General features: G+C 53.4%; 1 protein-coding gene across 1 annotated transcript; it reads left to right on the plus strand.

Annotated features, from left to right (window-relative positions):
• The first annotated feature begins 8,314 nt into the window (after positions 1 to 8,314).
• LOC129403343 (alpha-1-antichymotrypsin-like) lies at positions 8,315 to 12,333 on the plus strand. The gene is made up of 4 exons (XM_055130265.1): positions 8,315 to 8,930; positions 9,639 to 9,915; positions 11,119 to 11,266; positions 12,133 to 12,333. The coding sequence occupies exons 1-4, from the start codon at positions 8,315 to 8,317 to the stop codon at positions 12,331 to 12,333; spliced, it is 1,242 nt and encodes a 413-aa protein (XP_054986240.1).
• Positions 12,334 to 14,092: the final 1,759 nt, after the last annotated feature.

Here is a 14,092-nt window from a genome sequence, read left to right on the forward strand (position 1 = left end):
CCTCTCTTTACATCAATGATCACTTCCTTGTAGAATGCTGTCCTGGTGGTGAATCCACAATACAGCTCGAGGAGGATTTTGATATCCTGAGTTTGAATGTCCTGTTTGGCCAGGGATTCTATGACCACCACAGTCTCAACAGAATTAAAGGCCTTCCTAAGTCATGAACGTTAGACAGAGCGGCATCTTGAACTCTCGCGAAACTTCAATGAGTTTGGTCACTGTGTGGATATGGTCTACTGTGTTGAATCCTTTTCAGAACCCAGGTTACTCACATGGTTGTACTTCATCTAGTGTTCTGCCTATTCTATTCAGGATGACACAAGTGAACAACTTGCAGACGACGGACAATGGGCAGATTGGGCAATAGTTGCTGGTGTCGTGGATGTCTCCCTTCTTGTACAACAGAACAGTCCTACTGGTTTTCCACTGAGACAGAACCTTGCATTCAGACAGGTAGTGAGTAAAGATTCGAGCCAGTGTATTGATGAGTACTGGTGGCAGATTCTTCAGGTGTTTGGGTCTGACCTTGTCCGGACCAGGTGCTGTACATGTCTTTACCAAGGAAATGGCATGTTGGATTTCAGAAGGGAGAACGTTGGGAACGACATATCAATCCTGTGGAATTTGGTACATGGGCAGGTGGACATGGCTGTCAAAGAGATCTGAGTGGAACTCGTGAATAATTTTCTCCATTGCCTTTCTAGATGATGTGATAGATCCATCAGGACATCAGAGGGCAGTCATCATGGTCCTGTAGTTGGCGAAGGACAGGCGAGCATTGCAAATACTTTTCCCGACTTCTGTTGCACTGGCCAACACTGCTGCTCTTCTCTGAGATCTTCCTTTATCGCATCTCTTCACATCTCTAGGTTCATCGAGACTTGGAAACAAGATCCTCTGTCTGCCTCCTGCAATCTCTGGCATCTGAGGGAGGGTCCAACCCAGACACCCCACCCTACCCAAGCCAGATAAATACCTCAGTGGCCGACCCCACTACATCTACTACCCAGCCACCGCCATGCTCCAGGCCGCATCCGGGAGGACACTTGTGCCGAACCTAGTGCAGGAGTGAAATCCCGCAAAGCCAGGTAGGCAGAACTTTGTGACCTTGAACTCTAGGTTCAACGAGACCTGGAAACAAGATCCTCTGTCTGCCTCTTCCAATCTCCGGCTTCTGAGGGAGGGATCCAACCCAGATGTCCCACTCTACCCAAGCCAGATAAATACCTCACTGGCTGACCCCCACTACATCCACTGCCCAGCCACTGCCATGCTCCAGGCAACTCTCCAGACTGCGCGGCCGCAAAGCAGCTGCATGACACACCATAAAATACTTAATACCTATTATTCCCGCACCATATTTGATAGGGTTCAAATTTGGTGTGAACCATGGTAACACCTCTAAGGTCAATTGGAGGCTGCCCTAAAAGCCTCCGTCCCTCTCAGAGAGCCCAGCAAGCTACCGAGAGTATCCAGCCCTCATGGCAGAGCCTAGCAAGCTACCTGTTGTGTATTCATATGCCAACAACAATAACAACAATTGGCCTCATTCACCTGTCACCGAAAGAGCCCCTGATATGATAGCGTTAAGAAAGATGAGCAAAGGAGGCTGAAAAAATCTCAGGGACGAACTAGACTGCCAAAACGAAGCAAGACTTAAATGATTGTCTGTACTTTCAACTGCATGGACACTGGCATCAGAAACATTCATCAAGGACCTGATGGTGCAAGCGCAGAACATCAAGTACAACATCATTTGTCTGACCGAAACAAGGAGACATCAATCACATCACGCCATTTTCGACACTGGAGAAGAATTGTTCCTTGGAACATGTGACAACAGAGGTGTTGGTGGCATTGGTTCCTTGTCAACACAAACTTGGCCATAAACATCGATTCATTCGAATGCCTAACAACCCGAATTGGATGATTACGCTTGAATAGATGTGGCTCACTGCCTGCAGTTTCTATCTTCATCGTCTACACACCAACTTCCAACTACCATGAAGAAGAAATTGAGAGATTCTACATGGAACTGGAGAAGTTCTATAAAGAAGACCACACCTTCTTCAAGATCACTGTTGGTGATTTGAATGCCAAGATATGTACGAGAAGGTCGTCCGAAGAATTCCACATTGGGACACATGGCCTAGAATGGAACGATCAGGGTGAAAGACTGTCTGAATCCATCATGTCGACCAAGACCATCCATGATAACACACAGTTACAGAAGGCCAAATCTAAACGCCGGACATGGGAGTATCCCAGTGGACACTCCACAACGAAATTGACCACATCATATTCAATCAAAGGTTTTGCCTGACCGATGTCGCTGTTGTCCCAAAATTTCAGACAGGGGGCTGGAGCGATAACACAGCAGGTAGGACGTGTGCCTTGCACGCGGCCGACCCGAGTTCAAATCCCAGCATCCCATATGGTCCCTTGGGCACAGCCAGAGGTAATTCCTGAGTGCAGAGCCAGGAGTAACCCCTGTGCATTGCCGGGTGTGACCCAAAAAGCAAAAAAAAAAAATTTCAAACGGGATCGGATCACAGACTCCTTCGTGCAAAATTCTACTTCACAGAGTGGGGAGAAAAGTCTGAAAAATTTAAGTCTAAGAAGACAACTCCTAGAATGACCACCAACTGGGAGCTCTTTGGCACTATTGCAGCAACGTGGGAAGATGCCATCCTTGACAACATCGACGAGGAATACAATTGACTCGTTCAGCACCTCCATGACTGTGCGAAGAATGCCAAGAGTGAGAAATCCACAAACAGACGCTTGTCTTCGGAAACTCTCGAACTCATTCGTCAATGTGATTTGGCGCGAGTCTCAGGCAACCACAAGCTAACGTCTGAGCTCACAAAGCTGTACAGAGATGCAATAAGAATTAAAATTAAAAAAATAAATTTTTCATGTGTCTTTTAGTCATTTGGGTTCCTTTTTTGAGGAAGTTTTGGTTCATTTCTTCTCCCCATTTTGGATGTATTTTTCTTGTAAAGTTCTACCAGTATATTATATATCTTTATTATTAACCCCTGATCTGATAGGTATTGCATAAACAATTTTTCCCATTCCTTGTGCTTTCTTTGCATCTTGGTCACCATTTCTTTTTTTATTATTATTATTATTAGTGAATCACCGTGAGGTACATTTACGACTTACAACTTGTTGTGCTTGTGTTTCAGTCATACAATGCTTGAGTACCCATCACTCCACCAGTGCCCATTCTCCACCACCAATGATCCCAGTATTCCTCCCACCCTCTTTGATTATACTGAGAAAGGTTCCTTCGCCTCCAATTTTGTTGAACGTTTTTATCATGAAGGGGTGCTGGATCTTGTCAATGCTTCTTCTGTATCTATTGATATGATCCAATGGGTTTTATTTTTCTTTTATTTATAGTTGTATAATGTTGACTCAGGCACATCCTGAAAAGCTACCTGTGGCATATCCAATATGCCAAAAACAGTAACAAGTCTCACAATAGAGACGTGACTGGTGTCCGCTCAAGTAAATCGATGAGCAATGGGATGACAGTGACAGTGACAATTATGTCGACCGACTTGTGAATGTTAAACAATCCTTGCGTTCTTGCGGTGAATGCCAGATGTTCAAGGTGTATGATCTTTCTGATGAATCACTAGATTCTATTTGCTAATATTTTGTTGAGTATCTTTGCATCTGGGATATCAACCTGTAGTTCTCTTTATTGTGATGCTTCTTTCTGCTTTTGATATCGGGGTGATCTTTGTTCCTAGAAACAGATTGGCAGTGTTTCTGTTTCTTTAATTTGCTGGAAAAGTCTGAAAAATGTTGGCAGTAGTTCCTCTTTAAAGGTTTAGAAGCATTCACTAGCGAATCCATCTAGGACTGGGCTTTTTCTTTGGGGAATCTTTCGATTACTATTTCTATTTCCTTGAAATTGATAGATCTGTTTAGGTATTAGAAGTCTTCTTCAGTCTTGGGAGATTATGGGGATGCATTATTTTATCCATTTCTTCTAAGTTCCCTTGTTTCAGAGAATACAAATTCACAAAGTAATCTCTGATGATCTTTTGAATTTCTGTAGTTTCTGTTGTGAGGTCCCTCCTTTCATTTCTAATTAGGTTTATTACAGTTCTCTCTTTCTTTGTGACTGTGGTTTATCAATCTTTCTTATTTTTATTGAAAGAACCTGTTCTTTGTTTCACTGATCTTTTTGATAGTTTTCTGGGATTTCAGTTCATTAATTTCTGCTCTAAGTTTTGTGATTTTGTTCCTTCTGCCTGTTTTGTGCTCCTTTTGTTGGTCTTTTTCTAAGCTCTTCAACTGTGAATTCAAGTTGTTAATGTGTGCTATATTTTTCTTCCTGATGAAAGCTTGCAGAACTGTAAACTTTCCCCTTAACCACTGCTTTAACTGTGTCCCACAAGTTCTGGTAACTCGTGACCTCATTCTTGTTTGTTTCTAAAAATCTGGTTTCATCTGATTTCCTCTCTAACCCACTAATTGATCATAGTGAGCTGTTTAATTTCCAAGTGTTTGATTTTATTCTCTGTTTCTGAGTGCAATTAACTTCTATATTCCGTGCATCATGGTCTAGAACAATAGTTGATACAGGACTATGAAATTTGGAGGCCATGACCTCCAGGAGCTGTGGAACTGGAAGGAATTAGTGGCTTGGTGGCTTGATGAGAATCAGTAGTAGAACTGGGCTGTTTCTATGTCAGAGGATGTTGGATGTGGGTAGGAGCTGGGGCTTCCAGTCGGGATAGTGGTGTTAGGAATCGCCCACACAGATGCTGAGATTTAAAGTTCTCACCCCAAAGACGGATTCACCTGTAACAATTCTACATTATATTTCTTCTGTTTCCCATGTTCAAATTTGAACCTGAGGATTTCTAGTCTTGTGAGTACTGTCCTGTGGGAGCACAAGTGATGCAGAGCTCAGTGCTGGTATAGGATTGTCCTGGTGGTCCATCAGGTTCCATCACGTGACCGAGCCTCTGTGAGAGTTCAGGGAAGTAATGAGATCTGGAGTTAGACCTTGCACAGCTGTGGGAGGAACTGGGCAAGTCAAGGTCTCAAGGAAGAGGGATTGAGAAAGCCCCTGGGCAGGGGGAAGGTCGGAGCTTCTCAAGAGCCCTCCCTCAAGCTTATGCTGTCACAGAGTGACTGGCTGTAGGGGGCGCTGTGGAGAGGCTGGTGCTGAGCAGCCTCTTCCTCGAGACCTTGACTGGCCCAGTTCCTCCCACAGCTGTGCAAGTTCTCCTGGGCTGTGGGTTGACTGTGGGACAGTGTCATGGATGTAAGAGCTGGGCCAGAGGAGAGGAGAAGGTGAAGGTTTCCCAGCTGAGCTCCCAGGTTAGGCTGCAGCCTGGCTGGGGGCTGCGAGGTACATGACAGGAGAGAACAGGACAGTACAGGACAGGACAGGGCAGGGCAGGGCAGGTAGGGGCGGGCAGGCACGAGATTGGAGGCGGGTCCTGCTGGGATAAATGAGCACTACGGAAGCCTTCTCAGCAGTCTCCGACCTGCACAGCCTGATGGTCCTTTGTCTCTGCTCTGCTCAGGGACAGTAAGTACAGCGACTGGATGGTTTGGGCAGTGGACATGCGAGAGGGACAGAGAAGGGCAGACAGAATGGAGGTCCTAGGCTTGAGGGCACAAGGGAGCGTCCAGGGGTGGGCCAGTGTCCTGGGATTTGCAGAGACATGAAGCTTTGTGGGTGGCCCGGCCAGGCAGGAAAACTCTCTACAGAGAAAGGAGGAGCCCCTGCATGAGCAGCTGAGGTGCGCCCCTCTCTGTGCCCAGGCCAGACCCTCCATGCTCAAGCCTCAGTGCCCCTGCAAATCGCTTTGATGACACCTCTGTCTGCAGCACTCTTTAGGGGCAGCTGCTTTGGTGCCAGTCGGCCGACCTGCACTGCTGACGTGGGGCTGGGCGTCAGGCACCCTCGACCGGGTGCCCCAGGTCCACATACAGGTCAGCCCAGGGAACTCAAATATGGGAGCAGACAGATCCTGGGAACTCGAGAGCTCGGGAACCCCAGCTCCGCTGTGCCCTGTGCGTGCAACTATCAGTAACCCTGAGAGATGCTTTTCCTTCCAGACTGAGGGAGGAGGCATGTCTCTTCGGCTGGCTTTACTCCTCGCGGCTGCCGTCTGTCTCCGTGTCTCCTGCAGCATTTCGAACCCAGCAGCAGAGACAAAGGTGGGGGCAACTCAGGAGAGCAGCAGAGCTGAACTGAGCCTGGTCCCTGCATCCTCAGGTCACCCGGCCACCAGAACAGGTGTCTCTCTCCCTCAAGGTGTGATGATGGATGGAAGCCCGCACCTCTTGCAGGCAGTCTGCTGAGATCTCTCAGGACGTGCCCATTCAGTCTTGCTGTCACCATGTGACATCGGTGCTGTCATTAGTCTCGGGATCTGGGGAGCAGAGAGAATCAATCATTCCCCACAAGGCCACTGATTTGGGTGTCTAGAGAGCCAGTTCTGGGGGCAGGGAGCCCCCCCACCAGGAGATTAAGCATTTCGACCAGCATTAAGGAGACCCAGAATTCAACTTAGGGCTGACGCTATGCATCTACAGTGTGGGCATGGGGTGGGGTCCTGCACTGTGGGGAGGGTCGGGGGTCCCCACAGTGTGGGGAGTGGGTGAGGACCCTGCAGGTCAGCTGCAGAGCACAAACATGTCATAACCACTGTCCCGGGACCCCTGTGTCCTGGGCCATGGGTCAATGGGAGTTTGAGGCTCAAGGGTGCAGGGACCCAGAAAGGCTGGAATTGGAGACAACACCATGAGGGGACCCCAGGTAGAGACTGGAGTGACCCTGCGGGGGTGACAAGGGAGAGAAGAGACAGGTGAAGGCACCTAGAGGCAGCCCAGATAATGTGCCCCAAACCAGGCCCCACTCAAATTTTGGGACTTCAGGTGATTCTGCACAAAATATGGATACCCAAACCACATAAAAAAGATCCCTGAGTACCGCCCAGTTGGCCCCAAAACAAACAGCAACAGCAACAGAGCCCGGGGTATTTGCACCAAATTTTGGATGAGATTCAATTCATGTACACACGCTGTTAAAATAGTCGTTGACAAAGTAAACAAAATGCCTTGTTTATTTTCTGGTATAACAAGGCCTTTGGGTCGTCCATAAACCAAATAGAAGCGAAGAGGGAAACGGGAATTTCATTTGGGGGTAGCAGGAAGGTCTCTGTGGAGAAAGAGTGAGCTGGACTGCTCCTTAAAGATGGACCCAGATTCTGGATGATTCCTGGTGTCAGAAGAGATCAAGAGGGCCAGGCCAGGCTGGGCACAGAGCTCTTGGCACGTGTGACCAGCAGGGGGCAGAGTAGGGAGCTTATAGAAAGCCTGAGTGTAGAAGGAGTACTTGGCTCTGTAGGGATGTGTGCGTGTGTGTGTGTGTGTGTGTGTGTGTGTGTGTGTGTGTCCGCGCGCACGCGCCTTTGTCTCTGTCTCTCTGTCTCTGTCTCTGTCTCTCTCTTTCTCTCTGTCCCAGAGTCTCTATCTATATCTCTGACACTACTAATCCTTGGCTGTTGGCTGTTCCATGCTGGGACTGTGCTTGGGAGGGGCCTTGGTTGGGGTCCCAGAGCCCGGGGGCACAGAAGGCGCTCTGAGACCTGAGCCTCTGTGGGGCGCCCAATGGTGTGAGTGTCCCTGAGGGGGGAGTTTCTGTCCCACAGGGGTGAGGCTCATGTCTGCCTCGGTGGACCATAACTGGGCATCCCTGCAGCTGGGCACCCACAAGTGGGTCCCCCATGCTGCTGACACCCCATAGAGCCGGGCACACTGTGCAGATGATACCCCATACAGCTGCCAGGACCTGCAGGTTCACAACTTCCCAGGTCAGGAGGGGCCCTGCAGGCCGAGCAGTGAACTCTTAGCAGTGTTGACTGTTTCCGGATTCCCCTGAGTGGAGAACCAGACACCCCGAGTTCTCAGCACTGACGGGCTGCAGAGGTGACCAAAGCAACACAGACACCCACCTACCACCAACGGTCAAACAGACGAGCCCTTACTCTTGTGCTGATGTGATGGGAAAGGGATAAGAAACAACGACCTGACGGGAAACATGTGTGACTGCAAAGAGACGGTTGCATCAGCCCGAGAATAAATAAAGCGTTGAGCCCAGGGAGGAGGCGAGGGTGAAGGTCTGTGCAACCTCAGGCAGCTCTTCAGGGTTCACAGACTTGGGGAGAAAGCCCAGGCTCACAGGTGTAGGGGCCCCAGGGGACACTGTGGCAGAGGGGAGGCGGCTCAACCTGAGAGCAGCTCAGACTTCCAGACTGAGGACGGAGGCATGTCTGTCCTGCAGGCCCTGCACCAGGTCCTCAGCCTCCCGGAGGGCACCACCACTGAGCCAGAGACGGTGACCCAGGAAGACAGAGGCAACAGCACCCTGGTGGGCGCCCTCAGTCTAGCCCGCAGCAACACCGACTTCGCCTTCAGCCTCTACAAGCTCTTGGCTGCCCAGAGTCCCGAAACCAACGTCATCTTCTCCCCGCTCAGCGTCTCCATGGCCTTGGCCTTCCTGGCACTGGGGGCCCGCGGCCACACCCAGACCGAGATCCTACAGGGCCTCAAGTTCAACCTCACCGAGACCCCCGAGGCCATCATCCACCGGGGCTTCCAGCAGCTACTGAGACATCTGAGCCGGCACGGGATGCCCCTGCAGCTGGACGTGAACACGGCCATGTTCCTGGACCAGCAGCTGGACCTGCAGGATGGCTTCCGGCAGGAGGCCCGAAAGTTGTACGCCGCCGACGCTCTCTCCACAGACTTCCATGATATCACTGCCGCCGAGAAGCTCATCAACGACTACGTGGAGCTGGAAACCCGGGGGAAGATCAAGGAGTTGGTCAAGGGCCTGGACGCAAAGACCAGGATGGTCTTGGTGAACTGCCTCTTCTTTAAAGGTGAGGCCGCGTGTGTGGGAGAGAAACGGGCTTGAGCACTGAGTCTTCGGGCTGCTTCTGCCCTGCACAGCCTGCTGTGATCCCAAGAGCCCCTGCCAAGAATCAGCCACCTGCCTGGAGACCAGGGGCCGGGCAGGAGCTCAGCGGGGGCCAGGAAGGAGTTGTAGGGTCCCTGCCTGCGGGTGGGGGCTGGGGGTGGGTCTGGGAACACCCAGAGATGATGGGGCCCAGGAGGCAGGTCAGGGTCCGAGAGAGGGCAGAAGACTGGCCATGCCGAAGAGGAGACCGAGGAGAGCAGAGGACAGGGGTGCTGGGCGCAGGCTGGGCGGCTGCGGGCAGGAGCAGGAGGAAGGACCTGTGGGATAGGGGGGCTGCGGGCCTCATTCAGTGCCCAGGGCTGCGTCACAGCTGCTCTGCTTGTCTGAGCCCCACGCGACCAGCTGAGGGTCCTGGGTGCAGAGACTTGGGCAGTCCCCATCCCCCACCCTGTGCCATGTGGTTGCAGGGACCAGGCTTCTTGTGAGGCGGGCAGAGACTCTCTCACCCATGGACCACAGTGCTCAGGAGCCTGGTCCCTGAGCTCAGCACAAACAGCTCCTCTGGGCCCCATTTCCTGCCTGCCCAGGTGACCCCAGGTCCAGGAACTACCTAGACAGTGTACAAGGTGGCCATTCCCTGTCAGGCGCTCAGCATTCTCTCTGCCTACAGCCCAGTGGAAGACGCCCTTCGACCCCGATGACACCCACCCATCAGATTTCCATGTGAGCAAGAGCAGGAAGGTGGAGGTGCCCATGATGAACGCTATGGTCATCCGAGTGCCCTACTTCCGGGACAAGGAGCTTGGCTGCACCGTGGTGCAGCTCCCGTACAAGGCCAGCAGCGCCTGTGCCATCCTTGTTCTCCCTGACGAGGGCCACATGGCCGAGGTGGAGGCCGCACTGCTCCCAGGCACGCTCCAGCGCTGGAGGGACTCACTGGAGATGAGGTACCCCACCCTGTCTCTGCACCTCCCCTTCCTCACCCTCACCCCCCCATCCCCACCAGTGGGACCCTCCACCTAGGGTCAACAACGGGACCCCTGGGTGGGTGCAGCGATGTGGTCGGGGGCTCCCAGGCTCTGGGCATCTGCCCCACCTTGGGGTACCACGGGAAGCAGAGGTCCAGCTGCCTCTGACAAGCACAGGCTCGGGGTATGGGATGAGGACCCCGAGCCCCCAGGACTCACATGCCTACGCCCCACCCCTGTCTCCATGTCATGAGGCCGGGACAGAGGACAGGACCTCTGAGGGCTGGGAGAGACGGGCCTGGGACAGCTGTGCCCTGGCTCACGGTGGAACCGCTCTGGGCCGAGAGAATACGGAGGGTGAGAACTTGCCTGCAGTGGTTGATTTTGGCTCCACCCCTGGCACCCGGACCCCTCAGAGTGATCCCTGAGTCAGATCTAGGTGTAAGCCCTGAGTACCATTGGGTGTGACAGGAAGAATTCAATTCACGCTCCCATCATTCACTCACTCATTCACTCACTCATTCACAGATTCATTCACTTTCTTTTATTCTTTCACTCACTCATTCATTCACTCACCCAGCCTGGGGTGTGATAACTGAGCACTACTTGCACCCAACCATGAATTCAGCAAGAGGGGATCCTGCTGTTGAAACCTGGTCCTCTGCCACCCTCTGTCCTGTGGAGAGTGACCCCCTCAGCACGCCAGTGGTTTTTTGTCCCCAGGGTGAGGACTGGATGGACGACTGGGGACACTGGAGGGAACACGGGGACCCTGGACCAGGGTGCATGTGTGAGAAAGGGGTGTGGATGTGGGAGCTCAGAGGTAGAGCCATGGGGGGATTTCCAGGGAAGAGCAGCTGAGCAGAGGGTGAGCAGGCAGCAGTCACGGGCAGGTGGCAGCCAGCAGGTCAGACTCTGAATTCATGCCCGGGTCCGAGTAGTGCTCAGTTGCAGCACACAGGTGAGTGAGCGAATGAGTGAGTGAGAGTCACAGGTGAAGGGAAGCTCAGTTGAGGCCTGTGTGTGAGCGTGGGGGCAGGGCCACGCACCCGCGGGGTCAGTGTCTCTCCCTGCTCTGAGGGAGCCCAGAGGATCAGGTTCGGGGCCTGAGTCCAGAGGGCCCAGAGGCCAGCGGGGCAGAGGGCCAGGGTCGCGCTGCTCACAGTTTCCTTCTGCTCCCAGGGCCATCACCCTGTGGCTGCCCAAGTTCTCCGTCTCCGGGGACTATGACCTGAAGCAAGTCCTGGCCCTCCTGGGCCTCAGAAGCGTCTTCTCCAGGGACGCGGATCTCTCAGGCCTCACCCATGCCAAGAACCTGCGCGTCTCCGAGGTGAGGGGACCTGCGGACCTGCACCTCGGAGGGGGACGCGTTCCAGACCCTGGGAGCACAGAGGGGCCCTGAGTCTGTCGTAGCTGTATCTGCGCCTCTGAGCCCTGCCCAAGGCTCCCTGGGAGAGTGGTCCTAGTTGGGGGGCGTGGGGGTCCCAGCCCCACTGTGGAAAGGGCCCTGAGTCAGGACCCAGCTTCTCCTGCCCAGGGGTCACCCAGGGGTCACCAGGCCCTCCAGCCTCTACTGGCCCACCATAGAGTGGGGGCTCGGGACTGGTCACGGCCCAGCAGGCCCAGCAGCTCGAGGGGTGAAGGAGCCCTGTGGGCTGCGCTGAGATGGATCTAACCCGGGGGACCCCACCCTGCCCCGGCTCCCCAAAGCATGGAAGATCATTCCTACAAGGGCGGTCGGGCGAATCTGGCCGGGGAGCAGGCGGCCGGGGGACAGGCAGAGACAGCGGGCACAGCCCAGCCGGGAGCCAGGGCCCTGCAGGGAGCAGCAGGCCAGGGCTGTCCACTCTGCTCCAGGCACTGTGTCACCTGCTGCCCCACCCACAGGGGCTTCATCTAGGAGCTAAGGAAAAGCACCCGAGTTGCCCCTTCCTGCTCCCAGAGTGCGTGTTGGGGACCTTGGACACTGCCCTGGGCAGAGCAGGACACCGAGGCCCCTCTCCCGTCTCCACACCTGAGTTCACTCCTGTCCATGGCCTGTCCGACCATCTGTGCTCTGGACTGTGCTGGCTGGGCCCTGGGTTCTGGAGGGGCCATGACTGGGGACCCCCAGAGCAGGGACAGCTGCCTCTCGAGGAGCTAGGCTGGCTGCCTTCTTCTTGTCCTGCCCAGTGGTGACAGCTCTGTGTCCCCCAGGTGGTCCACAAGGCGGTGCTGGACGTGGCGGAGGAAGGCACTGAGGCAGCAGCAGCCACAGGAACCAAGTTCACCCCTTTCTCCGCAAGGTCGTATAAAACCATCGTGAACTTCAACAGGCCCTTCCTGGTGGTCCTCCTCTCTGAGGACACAAAGAGCATCCTCTTCCTGGGCAAAGTGGCAGACCCCCAGCAGGCCTGAGCTCCCGCTGGAATGAGACCTGGCCTGAGGAGTCGGCCCTGCCCCAGGTGCCCGCCTGCCCCGCCCCACCTGGGCCCCCTTGCTGGTGGCAGACTCCGTGCACGGAGCTTTGTGAGAGCAATAAATCGTCTTCAAAGGTGTGGATAGTACAATGGGCTGGGCATTTGCCTTGCATACAGCCGACAGGGCTCAACCCTGGCACCCCATATAAGTACTATTAGGGACTCCAAGGGCTGTCCCACCCACCAGCAGAGGACGAAAGAGCGCAGAGTTGAGGGGCGCTGTCTCCATGCACCACCCAGTGCCCAGGTGCTAATGTGACCCGCTGTTACTGTGCCTCTGACTGAGTGTCTAGGAACTGGGACTTCATGACCCCCACCCCCAGCTTCGTTAATCTGCCAAAGCAGCTCAGGGGACTCAGGATAGAGTTCTCCTGGGGCCCCTGGGCCTCACCAAGGACAGAAAGCAGGAAGGGCAGCTGGACAAGGAGTTGGGGACAGGTCAGGGGAAGCCCAGAGCACCCCGTCCTCTACGTGAGCCCCTGCCCCAAATCTCCGTGTGTCCCCTAGTTGGGGAGCACCCGCAGCACTTTGGGATTTGTGGGTTTGTACACCAGTGTGACGGGGAGATCCCTGGGCAGGGGGAGGGGCACTCCCATCCTCTCCCCACTAGCCCCCTGGAAACAAATGTCGGTCCTCTGGCAATTAGCCCACCTTTCCTCTTCCCTTTGAACCCTGCACATACACCAGGCCCCTCTGGCCCTCTCGGCACTTAGGAAATTCAGGGCTCCTGTGTGTGGTGACACAGACACTAAGTGAAGACCAAGGACACGCGAGCAAGGCAGGTTAGCCATCTGCAAGATCAAGTCCCGGCTCCTGACACATCCCAGCCAGGCCCCAGTAAGGGCCACAGGCGGTCTGTTCCCCACCTGCTGACCACAGTGACTTGCCCTGAGGAGGCTCACAGGGATAGTCCATGGACTATCTGAAGGGCAAAATAGAGACTGAAAATAAAGCAATATTTTTAAAATATTGAATTAAGTAAATAATGTAAATAAAGTAAATAAGTAAATAATGAACGTGGCAGATGAGAGCAGGTTCTGGAAGATCAGTGAAGTTAAGCTGAGTGTCCAGTCAGCCAAGATTTTCTCAAGGAGGTGCTGTCAGAGGAAGCGGGGGAGGGGCGGCGCTACGGGAGGTGCAGTGACTGCAGCTCTAGAGAAGAGCAAGTTCGACACCAAAGAGTGATGGAGACATTGGCAAGAGTCGGAAGAATGGGGTGGGTCTGGAGCAGGAAGAGGGACTGCAGAGGGACGACCTATGTAGCTCATCTCCTGTTGCTGAGATCAGGGGCTTAGTAAGGTGTCTAGAATGTTCAGCCACTGATTCCATCAGTGACTCCAAGAATTTTGTGCTGATTTGCTGGCACGAGATTTTAACTTCAGAAAATGTGGTTGCTGGCTTGGTTGGAAACTCTGCCCAGAACAGAGTGGGTGGGAAGAACTTAAATTTCTGTTTGTATTCCACCCACCCATCTACCATCCATCAGTACAATCATCCATCCACCACCTATCTCCACCATATATCATATACCATGGGAGCACAATGATATAACCCAAGCTATCTCACATACATGCTCATTCACCCAGGATAGATGTCAATCCTTTGACAACAAAAACCCAGATAACAAGAAGTGGCCTGTGATGTCTCACAGACACCTAGACAAAGGGTCATAGGCTACGATCGACCTCCTGTACCTC

This window comes from Sorex araneus, chromosome 3, assembly GCF_027595985.1.
Source record: "Sorex araneus isolate mSorAra2 chromosome 3, mSorAra2.pri, whole genome shotgun sequence".
NCBI classification, from domain to species: Eukaryota; Metazoa; Chordata; class Mammalia; order Eulipotyphla; family Soricidae; genus Sorex; species Sorex araneus.

What these genes read in the sequence shown, in the direction of transcription:
- LOC129403343 (XM_055130265.1), top strand. Translation starts at nt 8,315, where the DNA reads ATGTCTGTCCTGCAGGCCCTGCACCAGGTCCTCAGCCTCCCGGAGGGC. An exon ending in AGGGACTCACTGGAGATGAG is followed by an intron (nt 9,916 to 11,118) that starts GTACCCCACCCT and finishes TTCTGCTCCCAG; the next exon opens with GGCCATCACCCTGTGGCTGC. An exon ending in AGAACCTGCGCGTCTCCGAG is followed by an intron (nt 11,267 to 12,132) that starts GTGAGGGGACCT and finishes TGTGTCCCCCAG; the next exon opens with GTGGTCCACAAGGCGGTGCT.